Raw genomic sequence first — 22,042 nt, 5'->3', positions numbered from 1 at the left:
CTTCAAATTAAAAACTGACTCAGAAGCACAACTCTCAATCATATACTACATGTGACATTTTAATGGCTGAATAATATGCAGCCACTAAAAATTATAGTTCGAAGATATATTAACCTCATAGAAAAATACTCATAATATAAGGTAAAGTATAAAAAATATTTATAGAACTTCCACTACCTAATAAAGGTTATCAATGAAAAGCCCAATTAGTTTCATACTTAATGTTGAAAGTCTAAATATTTTCACCCTAAAAGCAGGAATACGACAAAGATGTCTGCTCTCACCACTTCTATTTAACATTGTAGTGAAGGTCCTACAAGTAGGCAAGAAAAGGAAATAAAAAGCATACGGAGTGGAAAGAAAAAGGAAAAACTATCTCTATTTGCAGGTGATATACATACTCTTATATGAAGAAAATCCTCAGGAATTCACAACACAAAAAAAACTTATCAAAACAAAACAAAAAGTTCAGCAAGGTTGTAGGATACAAGATCAATATAAAAATATCTATTATATCTCAATATACTTATAATGAATAATCTGAAAATGAAATCAAGGAAACAATCCCATTTACAATAGCTTCAAAAAGAGTAAAATATTTAGGAATGAATTTAACAAAAGAACTGTAAAATTAAAACACTAAAGAAGACCTAAATAAATAGAAAGACATCCATTTTCATGGATCAGAAGATTTAATATTATTAAATTGATCTATAGATTCAATTCCTATTAAAATCCCAGCTACCTTTTTTCAGAAATTAACAATCCTAAAATTCATATGGAAATACAAGGGACCTGGAATAGTTGAAACAATTAAAGAAAAGAACAAAGTTGGAAGAGTCAACTTTCAATTGAAAACCTTACTACAAAGCTAGAGTAACAGTGTGGTGCTGGCATAAGGATGAACAGATGGACATACAGTTCAATGACATAGAATTCGGAGTCCAGAAATAAACTCGCATATCTGTTGTCAACTAATTTTTAATAATGATGCCAGGACAATTCAATGCACAAAAGAACAAGCTTTTCAACAAACGTTGGTGGGACAACTGGACATGTACATGCAAAAGAATGCACACCATATACAAAAATTAATTCAAAATCGATCAAAGACCTAAATGAAGGTTAAAACTATTAAGTTCTTAGAAAAAAACATAGATATAAATCTTCCTGACTTTGGATTAGTAAATGGTTTCTTAGAGATATTTCACCAAAAGCACAACCAAAGCAAAAGAAAGATAAATTGGAACTTCACAAAAATAAAAAACTTTGTGCTTCAAAGGTCATCATCAGAAAGTGAAAAGGATACACAAAGAATGAGAGAAAATATCTGCAAATCATATATCTAATAAGGGATTTTTATCTAGAATACATAAAGAACTATTACAACTCAATAATAAAAGACAATTAAAAATAGACAAAGGTCTGAAAGGACATTTCTCAAAAAAAAAAGAAATACAAATGACCAATAATCTGATGGAAGATGCTCAACATCATTAATCATCAGAGAAATGCAAATCAAAATCACAAGGAAATAACATTTCATATCCACTAGCATGGCTATAATCAAAAAGTCATTTAATAAGTATTAGTGAAGATATGGAGAAACTGGAACTTTCATACATTGCTGATGGGAATGTAAAATGGTGCAGTCACTTTGGGAAACATTCCAGTGATTACCATATAACCTAGTAATTCCACTCCTAGATATATGCCTAAGAGAAATGAAACATGTCACACAAAATCGTGTATATGAATGCTTACAGAAGCATTATTCATAATAGCTAAAAAGTAGAAACAACCCAAATGTCTACCACCTGGTGAGTGAATAAACAAAATATAGTATATCTATACAATGGAGTGTTATTCATCAAAAAAAGAAAAGTTTGATACATCATACAACATGGATAGACCTTGAAAACATTAAGCTAAGTGAAAGAAACCAGTCACAAAAGACAACATATTGTATGATTTCATCTATATGAATTATCCAGAATAGGCAAACCTATAGAGACAGAAAGTAGATTGGTGGATGCCTACGGCTGAGGGGAGAGAGGGTTGGAGGAAAATGGGAAGTCAGTGCTAATGGTTACAGAGCTTTTTTTTGGTAAGTGATGAAAACGTTCTGTAACTAACTGTGGTTATAATTGCATAACTCTATGACTATGTTAAAAACTAATGAATTAATAAGCACACTTTATGTGGGTAAATTTTATGGTATATGAATTATATCTCAATAAGGCTGTGATTAAAAATAGTTTGTAAAACTAAATATAAGACGGAAATAAATGCATCAAAATGTAGTAGTTAATAGCAGTTAATTTTGGGTGATGCGCTATTAGTTTTCTTCTCTGAATAAATCAAACTTTCTATATAGCATGTTATTTCTATAATCAATAAAGTCATTAAAATATGTACATGCAATTTTACAGTTTACGAAATGCTTTCACATAGACACATTTAATATTGTTAATGACTGAGTAAGGTAAGTAACAAATACATTATTTTATAGATGAGGAAACAAACTTCATAAAAGTTAAATGGTTGGCCCAATGTGGCAGAGACCGTTAGCTAGCTGCCAACTCTAATATTTTTTTTCTCTTCTTCCGTATTAATAAAACTTTTTATATTTACCTGAGCATATAAACACCTATAATAAAGACCACATATCCCAGTCTCCTCTACAGCTAGATGTAGCTGAAACACAGTAGAAAAAGTTCAGAGGAAACAATTAATCAAATTCAACTTCTGCCTCATAGAAGTCTGCCTCTTATTTCCTGAGTTGAAACAATCAATTATTTTTTGCTTTATCTACTCTTCATTCTTCAATGTTTAAAATTCATCGCTCAGATAAAACAAGCTGTCCTTTCATCTCAAATTAACCTATTTATTTTGCAGAAGAGAAAAATGAAAGTTGGGTAACTGTCAGAGGAGAGATATGTAACCTTCTGAACATATAATTTTTAGAAGTCATTTTAGCAGAACAAACCTAGGCGGTAATATTTGAACATTTAGAATATTTAATTAATCATTCTAAAAAATTTTTCCTAATGGTAAAACACATTCAGCAAGGAACAAAAGCAGGCTTTTGGACCCCACAAACTTTTCCTTTTCAAAGAAACTCTCTATTATTTCTGGTAATTCCTATTAGTAAGGCTTTTCTAGGCAGCTGTTCATCTACCTAATAGTTAATAACCTGGGCTTTAGAGCTAGAGTGCAAATCACAACTTTCACTTGCTAACTGTGTGACAGTATACAAGTTACCTAACCTTTCTGTTCCTCAGTTTTCTCATCTTGTAGTAAAGATAATAGTAATACCTACCTTACAAAGTTGTTTAGAGGATTAAATGACATAGAACAGGAACCGGAGAACTTAGAAAATGTGGCTCCAGAGCCTACGTCCTTATCCACCACCACATGTTACCTTTCCGACTTTATATACCAATTTCCAATATATTATCTCACCTGATACTCAAAGTGGGTTTGTGATTTGAACAAAGATAATGATCTCCCTTTAAAGATGAAGAAGAGAAGTTACATATCAAGCAAGTGACAGAACTAGAACTATACTCAGGTTATCTGAGATCTATTCTAAAACCTATACTGCCACCTGTGATTCCCCAAATTCCAGTAATTTAAGCTAACACAGAAAGTATTGAGAGATCAATGTTTCCTATTTCATTTTTAAAAAAACAGCAGCATCACAGAAAGACAAACAAACAAACAAACAAAAAAGGGTAAAGCAGAAGCTGGAATTTGGTGTCTAAATAATTCATCTCTTGGAAATTCCTACTCAGAGATTCTTCTCTTTACCAATTAGGGATATGCCAGGTAGAGTAAAAACAAAGCTCCTACTAAAAAAGCAGAAGACAGAGGCTGTCAGGTTTGACTTCATTTGGATCATAAAGTAATCCACACAGTTCAAAGGCTAACAATTTCTATAAAGAATAATCAAGAAAGTTCTTTTTAATAAATTGAAACAAAACTTCTACTCAATCTGGCACAACCCAGATCTTTCTTATTGCACAGCTCTTATTCTATCACTCTCTTTCTAAAAAAATTTTAAAAGTTCCATATCATCTATAACCACAGTTCTCATGCTGGAAACATATGCAAGGGATTCCCAGCAGAGGTGTGCTCAGGGACTAAAGCTACAGAATGAATTTGGCACATCTTAGAGCATCAAGCATACTCAAAGATTATTTAAGGGGATGAGAGTATGGGAGGCTGAAACAGAGAGAATTAAGCTATATAACTAGTAAATAACTTAAAATATTTTTGTAGTGAAATACATATGTTATGTAGAAGGCAAATACTGCATGAATTTTAAGATAAAACACAATTACCAAGAAATTTGAATTAGCGTCAACAACTTTAGCAAGGTTATTCAAAATGTTTTACTAACTGGCTCCAACCTTCCTTTCTAGTCTCATTTCCCACCTTTTCCCTCCAAACATACTACTACCAGATATATTAAACTGAGTGTTCCTTAATGCAACCTACCTTCCTAAGCACTGTAACAGGCATTTTCACTGAACCTCTGAGCCTTTTTTCTCAATTAGTCCTTCTCTGTGGCAAAATCGCACACATTCTTCAAAATTCAGTCAAACCTCACTAATTCTGTGATGACTTTCCTAATTTCCAAAGCTGAAATAATTTTACTCTCAGCACCTAAAAAATTAAATTGCACCATTAACAATAGCTATTATGTACTGCATGACAGCAGTGTGGTGCCAGGTACTAATCCATGAACTTTATATGTGCAATTGACCCTTGAACAAAACGAGTTTGAATTGTGGGAGTCCATTTATACAGATTTTTTCCCCCAATAAATACTGTAAATGTATTTACTCTTTATGATTTTTATGATTTTAACATTTTCTTTTGTCTAGCTTACTTTATTGTAAGAATACAGTATATAATATATATAACATACAAAATATGTGTTAATCTACTGTTTATCAGTAAGGCTAACAGGCAACAATCAGCTGTTAGTAGTTAAGATTTTGGGGAGACAAAAGTCATACCCAAACTTTTGGCTGCACAGTGGGGGTCAGCACCCCTAAACCCCACGTTGTTCAAGGGTTAACTGACTTGCAATCTTCCAAACAACTTTGTTTAGAACAAAGTAGGTAAACTGAGGCTCAGAAAGATTAATTTACATATCAATGACAAAACAGCCAGCAGATGGCAGAGCAAGAATAAAACTTACAACACCTATCTCTCATGAAACACTGACTCAGGTCTTGGTTCACAGCTCTTTAGATACATGAGCTCTTTCGATTTCTATATCCTATGAGTCAAGCACCTGTTACAATATGTATTTTAAAGACAAGGAAACTGAGGTTTAAGTTAAACATCTTCCCCATACTCACGTGGCCAGCATGTTGCTAAACTAGAACTCCAACTCAAGGATGAGGCCGAAGTCTACATTTTTAAGTTCTTAACCACTATACTATAATAATATCATAATCACAGTTATTGAGCTCATACTGTTTGTCGATATATGCTATGTTCTACATGCTATAAACTATGCTAAGTGCTTTACATATATAATTTTTTATTTCTCATAAGAATTCTGTAAGTTAAATTTTATGAGTATTCTACAAAGATGGGGACACTGAAGCTTTGAGGAGCTAAATAATTTGCGCATGATAAAGCTAACAAATGGTAGACTCAGGATTAGACCCCCAGGCAATCTGACTCTAGAGTAAAATCTGTTTTTACCAATACACAAGCTGCCCTTTATAAGACTCCTAAGCCAGTTTCCTTTTACAACTCCATGTTACACCATTGTAATTTATAACCCCACTAGACTATGACACTTTTCAAGTTCAAGGAACTTATTAATCCCTTCTTTATATCCTTAACTTCTAGCACAGTCCCTGATATTTATCTGCTAAAAGAAAAAAAAAAATGAGTTCAAATTAGGAAAATAGTAAAAGGACTTTGCTCAGTGTCACAATATTTGTAAAAAGCGGAGCCAAGATACAAACCCAGATCTGCTGATTATGAAGTTCATACCTTTTCTACTATACCATACCATTTCTCAGAACAATGATTAGTTTGGCATTAATATAAATGCCAGAAAACATCTTGGACACCAGCTGGTTGCTACAGTGGCTCAGACAGGAGGTGATGATGTTATAGATTAGGGTAGAGGCAATGAAAATGGGAAAAAAAATCAAAAGTGAAAAATAATTTGAAGAAAGAATTGACAAAATGCAGTAAGTGAGCAAATAGGAAATAGATGCTAATTTTTTTCTTAATCCCCGGTACCTAGCACAATGCCTGGCACTCTGCTAGACAGGCAAGTGTTTTTTGAAGGACTGACCAACATTCATCTGGCATATATTTGACATACATTACCTTGGCCCTCACAACAGTCTTGTGGACCTGGTACAATAGACACAATTTTGCATATGAGGACACTGGAGCTCAGAAAGAACGTACTCAAATTCATCTAATTAGAATGTGGCATAAATGGGCCTTGAACCAAGATATTTAATTCCAAATACCACACCCTTTTTCTTAATCCATATAGCCTTTCCAGGTAAAGGAGGGGAAAGGGCAGAGGAAGGGGAAGTTGAGATAAAAAAATAACTCTGAGATTTATAGTAGTAGTTAACCAGGGTAAAAAAGAGTGTAGTGTGTGTGTGTGTGTGTGTGTGTAGAAAGAGTGAGTACAACAAAGCACACAGGATAAAATGCTTACATTGGGGGAAATAAGTTGAATTCTAAATGAGAATTTTTTGTATTATTTTTGCAACATTTCATAAGTTGGAAATTGTAAAAAAAAAAAAGGTAGAAAATAAAAATAAAAAACAAAATAGTGATTGATACTCCCATAATTTCACTGACAAAACTAATAAGGGATTATTTCTTCGAATGAATTTGTCATGGTCATGGAGAGTTTGCTTAGGCAAGTACAGAAGAGGAAGTAATGCTTTAGTGAAAGAACTGAGCAGATTATAGATTATAGAGCAGATTATATTTAAGTGTCACTCTCTAGTGGTAACAGCTAGATAAACTCTAGATAACTAAACCCTGTAATTAATTAACTATCACAAAGTACAGCAGGCAGAATGACTGAAAATATCCTATGGCAAATAGAAAAAACGAAAACTCCAGTCTGAAAGAACAACATAGCCCTTTATTTATTTTTTTATTAACATGTTGTTTTCTAGAATAGGATATAATTCTGACATTGTGAAATATTAGAATAAAGTTTGCCCAAATTGGTACTCTCAAATACTGCAGGTCTAGTGTAAACTGGAACAATTTTTCTGGACATGAAAGATTTAATGATAATCTTAAAAACACCCATACTCTTGATTCAGTACTTCTTCACCCAGGAATTTACAAAAAAAAGAGAAATAAAGGAAATAATCAAGAGATATTAACAAAGATATTTACACAAATAATCAGTTTTTCTGACCAAAGAAACCCAAAAAACTCCACAATACAAAAGTTTAAAATAATGGAAAATGATAAGCAAATTATGGTTATTATTATATCAACTCTATAAAATATTACACAGCAATATATATGTTTCTGAATAACTTCTAATGACATGGTAAAATGCTAAGAATAAAATATTAATCTAAGCTAAAGAAAAACTATATATATATATATACACACAACAGGATTTTAATTAAACTTTATATAGGCACAGGAAATGATATTGCCTGAAAAGTTATTTCAGAAGGTTAGAAAGTTACCTCTAAATTAAACAATATGTTGTGGCAAATCTATAAAAATGATTAAAGGTAAGATTTAAAATTTTAAAAAATGGCAGTGGTCATGTTCTATTTCTTAAGTTGGATACTGGAACTTTAGATATTTATTTATTACATTCCATGGCTTACATAAATGTTTCATTTGGTCTTCTGAATATACCAAATTATTAAAAATAGAAAAAAGACAAAAATAAAAATTTTTGGAAATGAAAATAAAAAGCTGTGTTCATGTTTCTGCTTTTCAAATATTATAAGATAACCAAAAAACAGTATTAATTTTATCACTGATTGTCATATTTTAATAATATATGTATTCAAACTAGTAAGAACAGACACTTTATTACACTCAATAAATTATTTTAATTTTGAATGAAAACATGTATATACATATATCTATACAGACACATACACATACATACTTTTATTTTTACTAAATTCGCCATTCTCACCAGTACTCTTACATCCTTTCCCTATGCAGTCTTACATTCTCCAGAGGTTTTATCATCTGATAATAATGGACTGAGAGGGTTTTCAGGAGAAAGGCAGGGGAGCAGCTATGATGTATAATAAGGGAAGTAGGTAGAAAATAATAAGGGAATTTTGAGAAGATTTATGAACTCTATTCTATTTCACAATGTTCTAAAATTTGCAAATAAAAACTTAGTTATTTCTAAATGACTTTTGGCTGCAGGATTATGTTCCATGGATTATAACACTGCTCTGAAACTAGACTGCATAGGTCACAACTTAAAATACATAGCAATTAAAGAATTTCTGCTGCTATTAAAGCTATTAAAGCTCCTGCCTTTAAATATGACAGAACAGAGCCTTCCTTGAAGGAACAACAACAAAAACAAGAAAAGAATGACTAGACTAAAAGAAGGACAGGAGAGGTGTTGACACGACACCACCTAGGGGAGACACAGAAGCCTCCCAAATGTTGAAAATAAAGAAAAGTAATAATAAGGAGAATCTTTCTCATTAAACATCTGTCTAGCACTTTAATGTATAAAGCCTTTTCAAAACAATCATGACTCTGTAAAGTAAGGACAACAGAGGTTATTTTTGTTGAGGAAACTGAAGTTCAGAGAAGGAATGTTAACAATGGTAGCTATGCCTCCCTTTTATATATGCTGTTCCCACTCCTTAGAATGCTCTTCCATACCTGTCCATCTATCAAATTCCTATTCATACAGAAGAACCAGTACATATGTCCACTCCTCCATAAAAATGGTAAGCAAATTATGGCTATTATTATATCAAGTTCTGTGTCCCACACATTGAAAACCACTAGGGTTAAGACCCAAGCCTTATCCACTTCTGTATTCCTTACTTTAGCACACAGCAAATGCTCAGTATCTATTGAATAAGTGAATAAATGAACTACCTATAAGCAGACTCCCTGACTTTGAACCACTGTTTTTTATAAGAACACAGAGCACACTTAGGGGCATGAAGCAATGAAGAAAGAGCAAAAAAGAAAAAGGAGAATAGCTCCTCAAACAGCTTTTTCACTTTATTATTTTTTTGTGGCAGGTACTGATTTCTAATAGCAAGAAAATGTCCAGCAGAGAGGTCAATCCTCCCCACTACACATACCGTTATAGCAATATATCTTTTCAGTTGCCTTTTTATTTCTTCAGAACCCAGTTCCTTACCTCCCCCACAAACAGGATTACTTATCTATCATTCATTAAAATCTAGGTCCAGGATTCCTCCATTTACTAACCATGATGCCTCCGAAAAAGTCATTTCATTTTTTGTGCCTCAGCTTCCTTATCTGTAAAATGAAATTTATATATTTTTCCTTTCACTTCATAAAGTTATTGTAGCAAATGAAATAAAAGATATGAATATACTTTGTTTACTATATTATTACCAGCATCATACATAAAATGTATTTTTCCTTATAAGTAACCAAAAGAGAGACCTCGTTACTCACATTCTAAAGGCCAGAGGGTCTGTCTTTGAAGAACCTCATATCGATACTCATTAACCTTGTCTAAACTTTCTCATGGCCTTCTTTTAATAAATCTTATAATTTTTTTTTGCTTTCTTATACTTTCCTTCCTTCAAGTGTTTAGTCATTTATGCAACACCCAGCTAGAGGCATTCTCAGTTCTTTTCCCATGACGTAGTTACCTATTTTGTTGGTTATCTATTGTTTTATTATTGAAAAGCTTGATTGTGTTACTGTATTGCCGGGGTTATGCCAAAGAAGCATTTCAACATTCTGAGATGTGGCCCATCCATTTCTATCAAGTGGAGGGGTGGGGGACACTAGGAATTGACTACATATCACAATTGTAGTCTACTGTTAGAAGGGACTGGGGATTCCATTGCTGCTGATATGACAAAAAATGAAAAGATCCTCTCAGATCAGGCATCTCTTGTATCTGGGAACTGAAACCCTATAAAATGCAAGCAATAAATTATTTGTTCAGTCAATTAGTAAATTACAAGACGGTTACTTGCCTCAAAACTCATTTTATTTCTCCTCATGACACTATTACACTATTACACTATTACATCTAATATAAAAAAATTTTAAATTGCCATAATTCCTCAAGACAGACCTTGAGGACTCTAGAATCACTGAATAATGAGGTCTCTCTTTTCCAGAGACTTTGTGGTTAGTAGGAAGAATATTAGATATGGATTTGAATTCTAGTGGTGTTAACACTGCAAAATACCTAGCTTTTCTGACCCTCAGTTCTGTCCTTTGTAGAATAGGGATAATATTAGTACTTACCTCATGATGTTATTGTTAAGATGAAGTGAGAATGTGTGTGCGAAGCCCCCAGCACAATGCCTGACAGAGTAATTACTCAGTAAATATTCCCCTCCCACTTACTAGCTATGATCTTGCGCAACTAATACAAATTTAAGTTTCAGACGTATGGGACAGCAGATTCACAACTGTAAATCCTCAAGACTTTTGCCATCCGGAGTCCATCTGTATAAAGACAAACAAGACTCTTTGTCTCGCTACACAATCGGGCAGATATTCTTTAATCTACCTTTTCACAAAGGATGCAGGCATTTTAAGGTCCTGGTTTTATGTAGCTGTCTCAGTTCCAACTCCTATGAATCAAGTTCAAAATCTCATCTGCTATCTGAAATGTTCCTAAGACTGACAAATCCTCCAATGAAAGATAATGGCTCTGATAGTTCTCTATTTTTTGTATCCCTGAATGATTTTTTTCTAAAGATTGGGCCAGAAACCAGGTAACTATAAAGATTACAAACTTGACAATTTTATGATTAGAAATACATTTCTGAAGGACTATGCAATACTATGGTGAAAAGCATGAGGTTGAGAGTCAGACTACCTGGATTAGAATGCCAGCACTACTACTTACAAAACTATGTAACTTTAGGCAAAGTACTTAATATCCCTGGACCTCAGTTTCATGATCTGTGAAATGCAGACAAAAACAGTATCGTAGGATTATTGTCAGAATTAAATGAATTCTAAGTGCAAGACATTTACAACAGTGACTGGCATATACCAATTACTCAAAACATGTTAGCCATTATTATAGAATATAAACTCCATGAAACACACAATATGTTTTGTTCACTGCTGGATTCACAGAACCTAAAATAATGCCTACTACACAGTGGACGCTAAATGTTTATTGAATGAAAAATGAACGGTCAAGCACAAATTTATTGTTAGGTATATTTAAAATACTTAACTTGCCCCTAGAAAAAGACTATATGTCCAGAGAGAAATACAACTCCTGAGTCCAGCCCTAAAATTAAAGAATGGGATTGAAAGGCAGACAAATGTTGCCGTTTTGACTTCAATGATATAAGAAACTTCAGATATTAAACAATCTTTGACTCCTCATTTTTGTAGTACTCCATAGGAAATCTCTCCTTCATTTACAGGCTTTTTTATTCTCCTCCTATTTTCTACTACTGATTTAATCAAGTCAGACTTCCAGGAATAAACACCTAATATAAAAACCTTTTGATATGATCTGATCCCTTTACCTTCTCCTTCCGCAAACGCAATCATTTTACAAATGAGGAAGGTCAAGAAGGTAGTACCAAATGCATACATGAATTGTGCTCAAGGGTCCAGATATATTGAACTATTTGGCATGGACTGTGTGGGGAGTTGTTTTTCTTTCTTAAAAACCGCCAATTACTTTCAGAGATCCCTAGATGTGAAATAATGAAGGTAAGAGAAGCTTCTAGCATGTATCACTTCAAGGGCTGGCCAGTGTGTCAAATGGCTATGTGCTAAATGACAAGAAGCTAGAGTTCTATCTATAAGAGATGGAGGCCTGGAAAGGTAAGTAAATCCCCTTCCCTTCCATTTTAGCTCATGTAACAAAGCCGTTCCAAGAAACAGAACAAAAATTCGAGTCACTAATCACTGACCTAATGAGCAGATCACAGGAATCACTAACTCAGAGATACTTTAGCATTATTTTCCTCTTAACTACCAGCATGAGTTTTGAAATATAATATGGTAAACAGAGAAGCTGGGTTAATAATGGAAAGAACACTGGGCCTGCAGTCAGTCCCGGATCTGCTATTTACTAGCTGTGTGACCTTAAGAAAATAAATTAACTTCTCAGTTTTCTTATCTATAAAATTGATGCTAAACTTCTATCTTGACTACTACACAAGATGGTTGTAAGGAATAAATGGGATGTGTATGAGAATGCCTTTAAAATACTAAAGTACTATGAAAATATTAACATAACTGAATGAATACTTTCTGGTGTGAAAAGTTGTGTAATATATTCACGGAGGTAAGAGCTCACGTTTATACAAAATTTAAAGTTATAAAAGCAGCTTGCCATCATCCCAGAATACTAAAGTTAATAGAACATACCTACTTGACTATAAAACTTACTTTTAACTTGCTAGAATTTTACTACGTTTTCTAAGAGGTGGAAGGAATCACAGAGGATTTAATACAATCTTTTCATTTTATAGGCATATACAGGTGAAATGATTTGCCAAAGGTTACAAGGCTCATAAAAAGAAACTGATATTACATAACCAAGAACATTAAAATGTTTTAAAAATGCCTTGAGGAAAGAAGAATGCGACATTGAACAAGAATTAAGATGCTGGAGAGCTAAGAAAAAATGTCTATACAAAAGATAACTGTAGATAGGAAAAAAAAACAGAAGATCTTTTTACAGAGCTAACAAAATGTTTAAATGATTAACCACCCCCTCTAGATTTACCTGTAACTGATTCTTTACTATCTGTGTTTAAATATTACATTTTCTGGAAAGACATCTCCACAAATTATGAACAAGTAATTTGCAAGTATCTATACAAAGGGATATTGCTTTGCAATTTATCTTGAAATCACTTGGCTTCCTTCTCACCTCTTTAAGCTGACCCCTTCTGGACAAAAACATGTATCCTAGGTCAAAAGTACCGTTTAGTCCAGCAAGAGAAACGATCTGATCCAACATTTCTTATCTATCAAACAAACATCTTTTTTTCCCTCAGAGGACATGGACAGAGTGTTCACCTTTTTTGGCCCTCTTTTGTAACTCACATCTCAGTTAACATCACCATATTCTATTCTCTACAAATACACACATTCTTTCCCTGAACAAGTATTTATCTTCTATGTCTCAGCATCATGTTAAGTGCTTAAGACATGAAGCTGATAAAACACAGTTCTGTCCTTGCCATCAGAGAGCTCACCATCTAGAGAGATCGCCAGCCTCATTAACAAACAATACCACCACCACAGATAATTGCAGCAATCAAGGCATATTCATAACCAAGGTAATATACAAAGTACAGGAAAGGCATATGGAAAAAAGTAACCTAAAGCTGCCTAGAGGTAACTGAAGGCTTCAGAAAGGAAGTAAAGTTTGAGGAAACACTTGAAGGTTAAATAGTCAAGAAGTCAAGAAGGGGGACAGCATCCTAGGCAAAAGAAACAATGTAAGCAAAACTTAGAGGCAGGAAAAACAGCATAATGTGCGCTCAGTATTACAGAGGATAAAATGCAAAGGATTTTTCCTCATAAAATAATTAGATCATTAGATTAAATGATTCGATCATAAGGGTCCTAGTATACTTTGCAAAACGCTTTCAATCAACAATTATTTGCTGAGTCTCTACTATGTGCCAGACACTGTCAAGTATACAAGATACAGATCTTTGTAATCTCATCGCTGTCCATGTGCATGACTGCCACTTGAGTTGTGCAGCACAACCTGTGTGGCTGCAGCAGCCATATAAAGATAGTGTAAATTAGTGGAGCTTAAACTATAGGCTCCGTAAATATCATAAAAGGCCCACAAATCCACCTGCGCACCAAGTATGCTCTGTATACGATATCTTGAAATACACACGATATCTTGAAATACACACAATATCTTGAAATAACAGCAAAATAGATGCTGTTAAAATTAAGAGCAGTATCATTCTAAAACACTGAATTCCTGCCAGCCTTTTTCTTCCCCCCCAATTAATATATTCTGAAAGTATATTCCTGTCATATCAAGCTTTCAACATTAAAAAGGTATCTAAATGCTAAAGACAGAATACCATCGACATCTGATATTCTGCTTCAAGTGCTTTTTATAGAAGGCAATTTAGAAATATGGATCAAGAACATAAAAACACCCTTGACCAATTTTCTTTCAATAAATATAAATTACTTTTATAATGTAAACAATAATACAAATATTTTAAGTACCAGAATTCAGTTTAGATTCCTACAACCTCAAAAGAGTCCAGGGAAAATGTTTGAAACAGAGGTCAGACAAACCCATGTTTAAAATCTGCTCTGTCACTTATTAGCTATACGACCTTAGGAAAGTTACTTGATTTCTCAAAGCCTCAGTTTTCTTATTTGTACAACGAGAAAACATCATCAACCTGACTTTAATACATAGGAACTGTGAAGATTAGTACATTATCTGATACATAGTGTGCTCACTAAATGAAAGCTATTGTTTGAGATCATGCTCCTCTAAATAAATGTCTCATAATGCAAGAGTTTTGTTGTAACGTTATTTTTTTCTATTTTAATTACTTCTAGCATTAAAAATGTTTTTTAGTCCGTTCTAAATAATGACTATTTCTGCCACTTATTGGTTAATTGTGTTTTTAAGGGCTAGCTTTACAACCTATGAAAAAAAATAGTGGTCTAGCCAGTATTTCGTAATTCACGAATGGTTCAAGTTATTAAATTCAATATTGATGTCTATTTCAATTTGTATATTTTGACCATATAATAGAATAATTAAATTTTTCTCCTTTAAAAACAGAATAGGTTGAGAGTATCCAAAATTTTATCTACTGCATATATGTGAATTAGTGGAAATTAGGAGACTGGCTCTTGATATTATAGTCACTCCATTGTTATAACTTCGTCCGAACATGGAACATCACAGTTTAAAATTACTTTTATTCTTATACTGAACTATGGTTAAAGAAAACGAAGTTACACTGATGATGAAATTAAAGTAAATGAATGCATTTATCTGATCAGGATTCTTAAATGGTACTACATCAAGGTATCAGTATTCTTTAAGCATTAAAAAAAAAAAAAAAGAAATGTGGTGTTATATCCAACTTGTATTTTTCTTTATCAAAAATAACTATTCATACTTCCAGTGTTTTATTAGTGGAAACAAGCTTCCAAGTAGCAGCCTGGAGCCATTCCATTTTGTCATTTAGAAACAGAACAATTTTAAAAACCTGTGGATTTTTAAGTACAAAAGTGCAAGAATTCTAAATTTAAGATTAAAAAGTCGGTTATTATCTATTTTGATGCCATAAACATAATTAATTTCAATCTACATTGTAAGATATATTCATTTTAACAAATGACAAATAAAGATTTATCTCATGTTAATGTGTCATTTGTTAAATAGAAAAAGGCTGAAATTTGTTTTAATGTATTTTGTTCAATGTATTATTAAATAAATTATATATATAATTTAAAAATAAAATATATATTTACTTAAAATCACTCTTTTCTCATACCAAACAAAAATCTTTTTAAAAATTAAATGAGGTTGGAAAGTACTGACTCTCTCTACATGACCTGATACTTTTGGGAGACCTACTGTTTATAAAGGATTCTAGTATAGTAAATTTACTTTGTTTTAATAGTCTCACAAATCTCTAAAGGCAGTGAGCAAAACTGCAAAGCTGTTTATTGATTCTGTGCTTATTCTACAACTCCGCAGTAATATCTCTATGGATAATTCACTTAGCCAAAAAGTGGTGTGCCGTATCTTCATATTTCTTTTCTCTCTGTTCTCCCTCCTCCAATTTACATCACCACCACATCAAGGTTAAGGAGAAAAGTTCACATACTTTTCACCCTGACTAGAATAACAGCTCTTCCCACTCCAAACTATGTTTCATATTGATTTAAAGTGACCATCCTCCAAATCTCTTAATTATGACATTCCTTCACACACACACACACACACACACACACACACACACACACACACACACACACACACACACACACACCTTTCAAGGTACCAAGGGTCTTTTCAGTGAGGCCAAAACTCCTGAGCCTATGATTCAGGGTCTTCCATGATATGACCTTAGGCTCACCTAGTCTCATCTCTTACTGCACCCTCAATGCTAGAGTCATACATTTCCCAGAATACATCATGGCTACTTCTGTCTCAGCTTCTATGCTGAAGCTGGTCCCTTAGCCAAAAATGGCTTTCCTTCCCAAACTCTTACCCAATAAAACCCCACTTGTTAAAACCCCCAGCTCAAATGTCCCCTTCTCAACCAAGCCTCCCTGACTTTCTGATCATCCTCAAAGTCATTCATTCATTCAACAAATATTAACTGAGTACTTATGCACCAGGTACTATGTAGGTGTTAAAGAGTCAATGATGAGCCAAATAAACATGGTATCTACCTTCATAGAGCTAGTACTTATCTTACTGGGTTGCTATGAAGATTAAATGAGATAAAATATGTAAATCACTTAAAACAGGGCCTATACAGTCACATTCAATAAATAACTGTAACTAACCCCAGTGCCCAGAATATCACATGGCCTTTAGCAGCTGGTCAAATGATTTTTACAGTCTGAGACTGAAGGCAGATATTAACCAAAGAATCACAGCAAGAAATATAAAATTACAATTGATATATATATTTTACGAAAGAGGATTATATAACAGAGGTTGTGTGACTAGGGTTTTTTAAGGCGTAGGCAGGGCAGATGAAGTTTCCTTGAGCTGAATATCCAGGATATGCACAGGTAAACAGGCACAACAGAGTACCACCGCCAGTCACTCACATGTGCTATTCCTTCTATTTGGTTTTCCACAACATAACTCCTATAATTTAATCCTTCAGTTTTCTTCTTGAAAGTAAGATCCTCTAGGAAGCCATCCCTGACTATCCCATACCATGAGCCTACAACTTTTCCTTTCTTAGTACTTTTCACATTTAAAATTACTCTTTTTTGTTTGATGTCTTTATATACATAAGATATAAAAACGCAGGGACCACATCTGTTTTATTATTTGTAATATCCCAATGCCAACACAGTCAATGGCACTCAAAAAAAATTGTTAGATGAATAAAAAGTATGGACTATATCTCAGACCAGTGGTTCTCCAATTGTTGTTCACACACGGGAAGCATCAGCACAACATGGGTTACTTGATAGAAATACAAAGTCTCAGGCCCTACTCCAGACCTAATAAATCAAACTCTGGAAGTGGTGGCCTATAATCCCTCCAGGTAGGCATCTTAGCCTACCTGGAGGGATTATAGGCCACTTAGTCTTACACTGCATAACAACATTTCAGTCAATGACCACATATACAACAGTTGTATACTATATTGCCTAGGCATGTATTAGGCTATACCACTAAGTTTGTGTAAGTGTACTCTGTGATGTTCGAACAACAACAAAATCACCTCATGATGCACTTTTCAGAATATGTCCCCATCATTGAGTGGCACATGACTACATTCAAAACACTAAATAACAGAAAAATTGGAAAATATAAAATACAAAAAGCTTTACAATAATGTTCAACTCTATTTACTGAGTGCCTACTACACAATTGCATAAGGAAATTTTTAAAAATTAACCTCTACAGATAATTCTCAGCGCATAATAAGCTAATATTTTGACTCCTCTTCACTTCTCTCACATATACTCTAACTACCGTATGTATGTGTGATTTAACAAGGAAAAATCAAGTTAGTTAGAGGCAAAGTCTAAACCATAATCATGCCTAATACATCTTTCCAGTCTCATTTCCTGCTACACATGCTCATTCCTGCATCCCTCCCACCATGATATATAAAGGTAATCCTACTACCTACAATACAATTACTTTCTACTCACATTCACAACAAAGCATTATTCCCTTTCCCAAAATGATCTACATAAATCTTGTTCATCTCTCAGGCCCAGCTCAAATGATACTTTTGAATCCTAAATACCCAAAAAGGGGTTCATAACATCTCCCTCCGTACTCATACATTCATTTTCAATGGGAGGGCCAACACTTCCAAAAATATAGCCATTTGATGTCTTACCTAGGACAGCCCTTTATTCTAAAGAGAAAATCATCATATCTTACTAAATTTCCCTTTTGCACCAAAAATAAGATTCTCAAACTCAGTCTTTCTAAGTAGTTCACTAGTTGCCTCAAATTTCAGTTTAAGATTATACTTGTCAGATAGGAAAATGAGACCATAAAGTGAATCATTCAATTACCTAGTCGGCCTAGGCACTAGGAATAACAGGCATGAGTACGGCATAGTTGCTGCCTAGAAGTCACATCTCAGGAGGAGAAACAGGTTAATATACAATGATAATGTGATGGACTGCAAATGTGAAGTGTTGTTGGGGAGGCAGACACAGGAGAATGGCAACTCCAAACTGCAGAGTCAGAGACTTAGGGAAAGTTCAAAGATTAAAGTATTTTGTTATAAACAACTTTCCGAAAAAACAGATGGGGGGAAAAATAAAAATTAACTAACCTCCAGGACAGGACAACATGATTGATTACCAGGACTTAGATTTGATTAGAATGTCTTCTTTCTCTCAGAGACCAAAATTTAAACTGCTGTATATGATGGAGAAATGTGTTCATTAAATATACTGCAAACTATGTGTGACCCAACTCAATGAAAAACCAACTGAAGCCTCAACCTATTTTGAAACAGGAAAGAGACAACTTGCAAATATAAGCGTCTTCCAACTCAAGAAAGAGAGGGCAAAACAAATGAAAGTATTATAAGGTACTGAAGTGAACTGTCACAATCAGACTGCCAAGCTGATTCAGTCTTCAGAAGCCCTGGTCTCTGCCTCTCAACAAAAACAAACCATTCGTTCTGAGTAATAATAGTCAAGCCTGTAAATGAATATTTTTAAATTTCCAAAACTGTACTTCTACATTTCAAAGATGCTCAAAATACATTCCAAAACATTTTTAATTATTTCTGTCAAAAGACTAAATATCTTATAAAGTCACAGTATGCATGCCGGCCTCACTCCATCACTCTAAAACACACTATCAGTCAGATTTACAATGACACTAGGTAATAACGCTTCGAGGCTCTCTCCAATACCTCCAATCTCCCCCCTTCCTCTCCACAAAAAGAAAAGGAAGAAGAAAGCCAACGAATCCTCGTCTGCCCTCCCTACAGCTCCTAGGAAACAATCGCCCTCAAATTGTTCCTGCTTAGACCCATGAAGCCCGTAGAAGGAAATGGGGGCAGCTGGGAGAGCAGAGACGGCAGGGAGCAGGGGAAGGACGTCGAGGGCGGAGATGGCCGATAAGGGAAATGTGGGCGGCAAAGGACGAAGGGGAGAAATGATAGGGAAAGGAGGACGCAGTGGAGATAAAATGGTGAAAAGGGGTAAAAAGCCAGAGCAAAGAGCAGGAACGAAAAATAGGGAAAGAGGGAAGGAGATCCCAAATAAGAGAAAAATGCAAAATGGTAGGAGAAAAAAAGGTCGGGTTAAAGGACGAGGAGAGGGCGGCAAAGGGGAACGCGAAAGAGGCTGTCACTGGTGGTGATTAAAAAAAGGGTGTCACCGGGAAGGAGAGAGATGAGGGGTAGCGTCGTCCCAGCAGGTGGCCGAGGATCATTGGGAGGGAGGAGCGGGCCACCTAGGGGGCGATAACAAGGGGGTGAGGTAAAGGCAGGGCACTGAGGGGGCACCAGAGCTAGGGAGGGGGAGGCTGCGGGGGCCAGGAGGGCGGGCGGCTGCGGTTCAAGCAGGCCTTGCTCCCTCACCATGGCTGTGCCGGCCTGGTCCTCGGGCATGCAGCCTCTGTCCTGGGCTCGGCGGCGGGCTGGGCCTGAGCCCGCCCCCAGGTTGAGCCGGCGCGGGGGCTCCAGGAGGCTCCGGCGAGCGGCGGCTCCGGGCTTGGCCCAGGCCTCGGCCTCCTTCTCTCAGAAGCTGAAGTGCAGCAGCCGCAGCCGCAGCGGGGCTCACAGCGCTAACTCCGACCCCCCCGTGAGACCCCGCCCCCGCCCTCGAGCCTGAGCTTGGCCCCGCCTCCACTCTCACTGCGCAGACTCAGCGATGGAGTCTCAACCCCCTCGCCGGACCTTCTCTCCCTCCTGGATTCTTAAGAGTCATAACCCCTCAAATCCTATCCTTTTAAAAAATAAGAGCTTTGTATATTACATCATAACGGTAGACTAGAACACTCACTCGTTCCAGTCACCTATAGACCTCTGTGCTCTAGTTCACTGTCATTCATTACTATTGTCATAATTCTTGATAATTTCAGTTCTCTTAGATAATTCTTCCAATGCTCTGTCCTTTCAGGTTCCTCTCCTCCAGGGATAACCCTTTCCTCAGCCTCTCATTTCCGTGCTCATACCTTAGATCTCATTAATCAAAAATTGTAACCCCTCCATAATCCCAATTTTAATCTTTCAACTCTCCCACCACAAACTCCTTCCTTTCTAGCTCTCTTCTAAAACCCAGCTCCAAAAATTCTTCAACTCCACCAAGACTCAAAATCCACTGATCCTGCTACCTCTTTTTCACTATTCTTCACACTACGCCATGTCTTCACTTCCTTCCTTAAACAGCTTAGATTCTATGGTCCATCATGAAAATCGTTCCCAGGTATTTAATCTTCATTGCTCCAGTTTGACTTTCCTTTCCTTGTATTCAACTGACAAAACTCTAATCCTGAACCTGCAGCAAAACGGGGTCGGGGGAGAATGGAGAAAAACCCAAAACCATACTGACTGGTCTCCTTTTAAATTTGATAGCATTATCCTCAAATAGGCCCCTAAAGCTTGGCTATACTATATCTCTCCAGTTTTAAACACTCTCTCACCCTAGTAAATAACTATTTAACATCTCTCTCTTCAAACTTTCCTCCCTTATCCTCAATTCACTAATGATTTTACTATCAATTCATTGAGAAAATGAGGCAGAAAAAGAGAATATCTATAATTTCCTACCAGCCACCATGACTTCCAACTACCAACTACCTAAGTCTGTTCTGCCTGTAACTCTGCTCCTATCCTCTGCCTTCCTTTCCTTACTACTAATGATTTTTCTTTTGGCAGAGGTCAAATCTTCCTCAGTTTTTCTCAAAATATCTGTGGTTTGGTTTTTTATTCACAATTAGTCACAAAGCTACATTTTTGTAAAATATGATAAAAATTAACTACTAGAAAATTAAATTTAAAAACAGACATAAAAATGTAATCCCAGATTTTTTTACCATTGTAACCATTTTTAAATGTACAGTTCAATGGCATTACTGTGGTACATCACCACCATGAACTCCAGAACTCTCTTCATCTTGCAAAACTGAAACTCTGTGCCCATTAAACAATAACTCCTTATTGCCTCCTCCCTGCAGCCCCGGACAACCACCATCTACTTTCTGTCTCTATGAATTTGACTACTTTAGGTCAGATGTTTTTATTATTAGACCTAACAGACATAAATTTTTTGGTCAAATTATTATAAAATATATATTTACTCTCAATTTCTGACACAAACTGGTGACAAGTTGTTCCTAGACCATCACTAGTTCACAGATCACACTTTGAGTAGCACCGTGCTAGGTCCCATACTGTTCCACTTTCTCAAAGATATCTATCCAGCAATTCTTCCTCTGTTCTACATAGTCATTTTTCTGTCTTTCTTTCCCGTTGACATACCAATATGAATTTATTTGTTCCACCTCAAAAATAAAAAAATACTTCTCTTTTGACCCAGTTTTGACCCTCCAGCTACTACTCCATTTCTCTGCTCTCCTTTACAGCAAAATGTCTCACAAAGGTGAACTGTGCTATACACAATGTCT

The 22,042-nt window shown here is 35.2% G+C and overlaps 1 protein-coding gene across 1 annotated transcript in view; it reads right to left on the bottom strand.

Annotated features, from left to right (window-relative positions):
* The window catches only part of ZYG11B (zyg-11 family member B, cell cycle regulator), a 62,210-nt gene extending 41,993 nt beyond the window's left edge, over positions 1-20,217 (bottom strand). Inside the window, exon 1 of the mRNA XM_039886383.1 lies at positions 19,995-20,217. Coding sequence (XP_039742317.1) covers positions 19,995-20,024 — 30 coding nt within the window. The 5' untranslated portion in view covers positions 20,025-20,217. The remainder of the gene's footprint in view (positions 1-19,994) is intronic.
* Between the last annotated feature and the right edge of the window lie 1,825 nt (positions 20,218-22,042).

The sequence above is a fragment of the Pteropus medius genome, unplaced genomic scaffold (genome assembly GCF_902729225.1).
Source record: "Pteropus medius unplaced genomic scaffold, Ma_sr-lr_union100, whole genome shotgun sequence".
In the NCBI taxonomy this organism is placed as follows: Eukaryota; Metazoa; Chordata; class Mammalia; order Chiroptera; family Pteropodidae; genus Pteropus; species Pteropus medius.
This window is presented reverse-complemented; position numbering and strand designations above follow the sequence as displayed.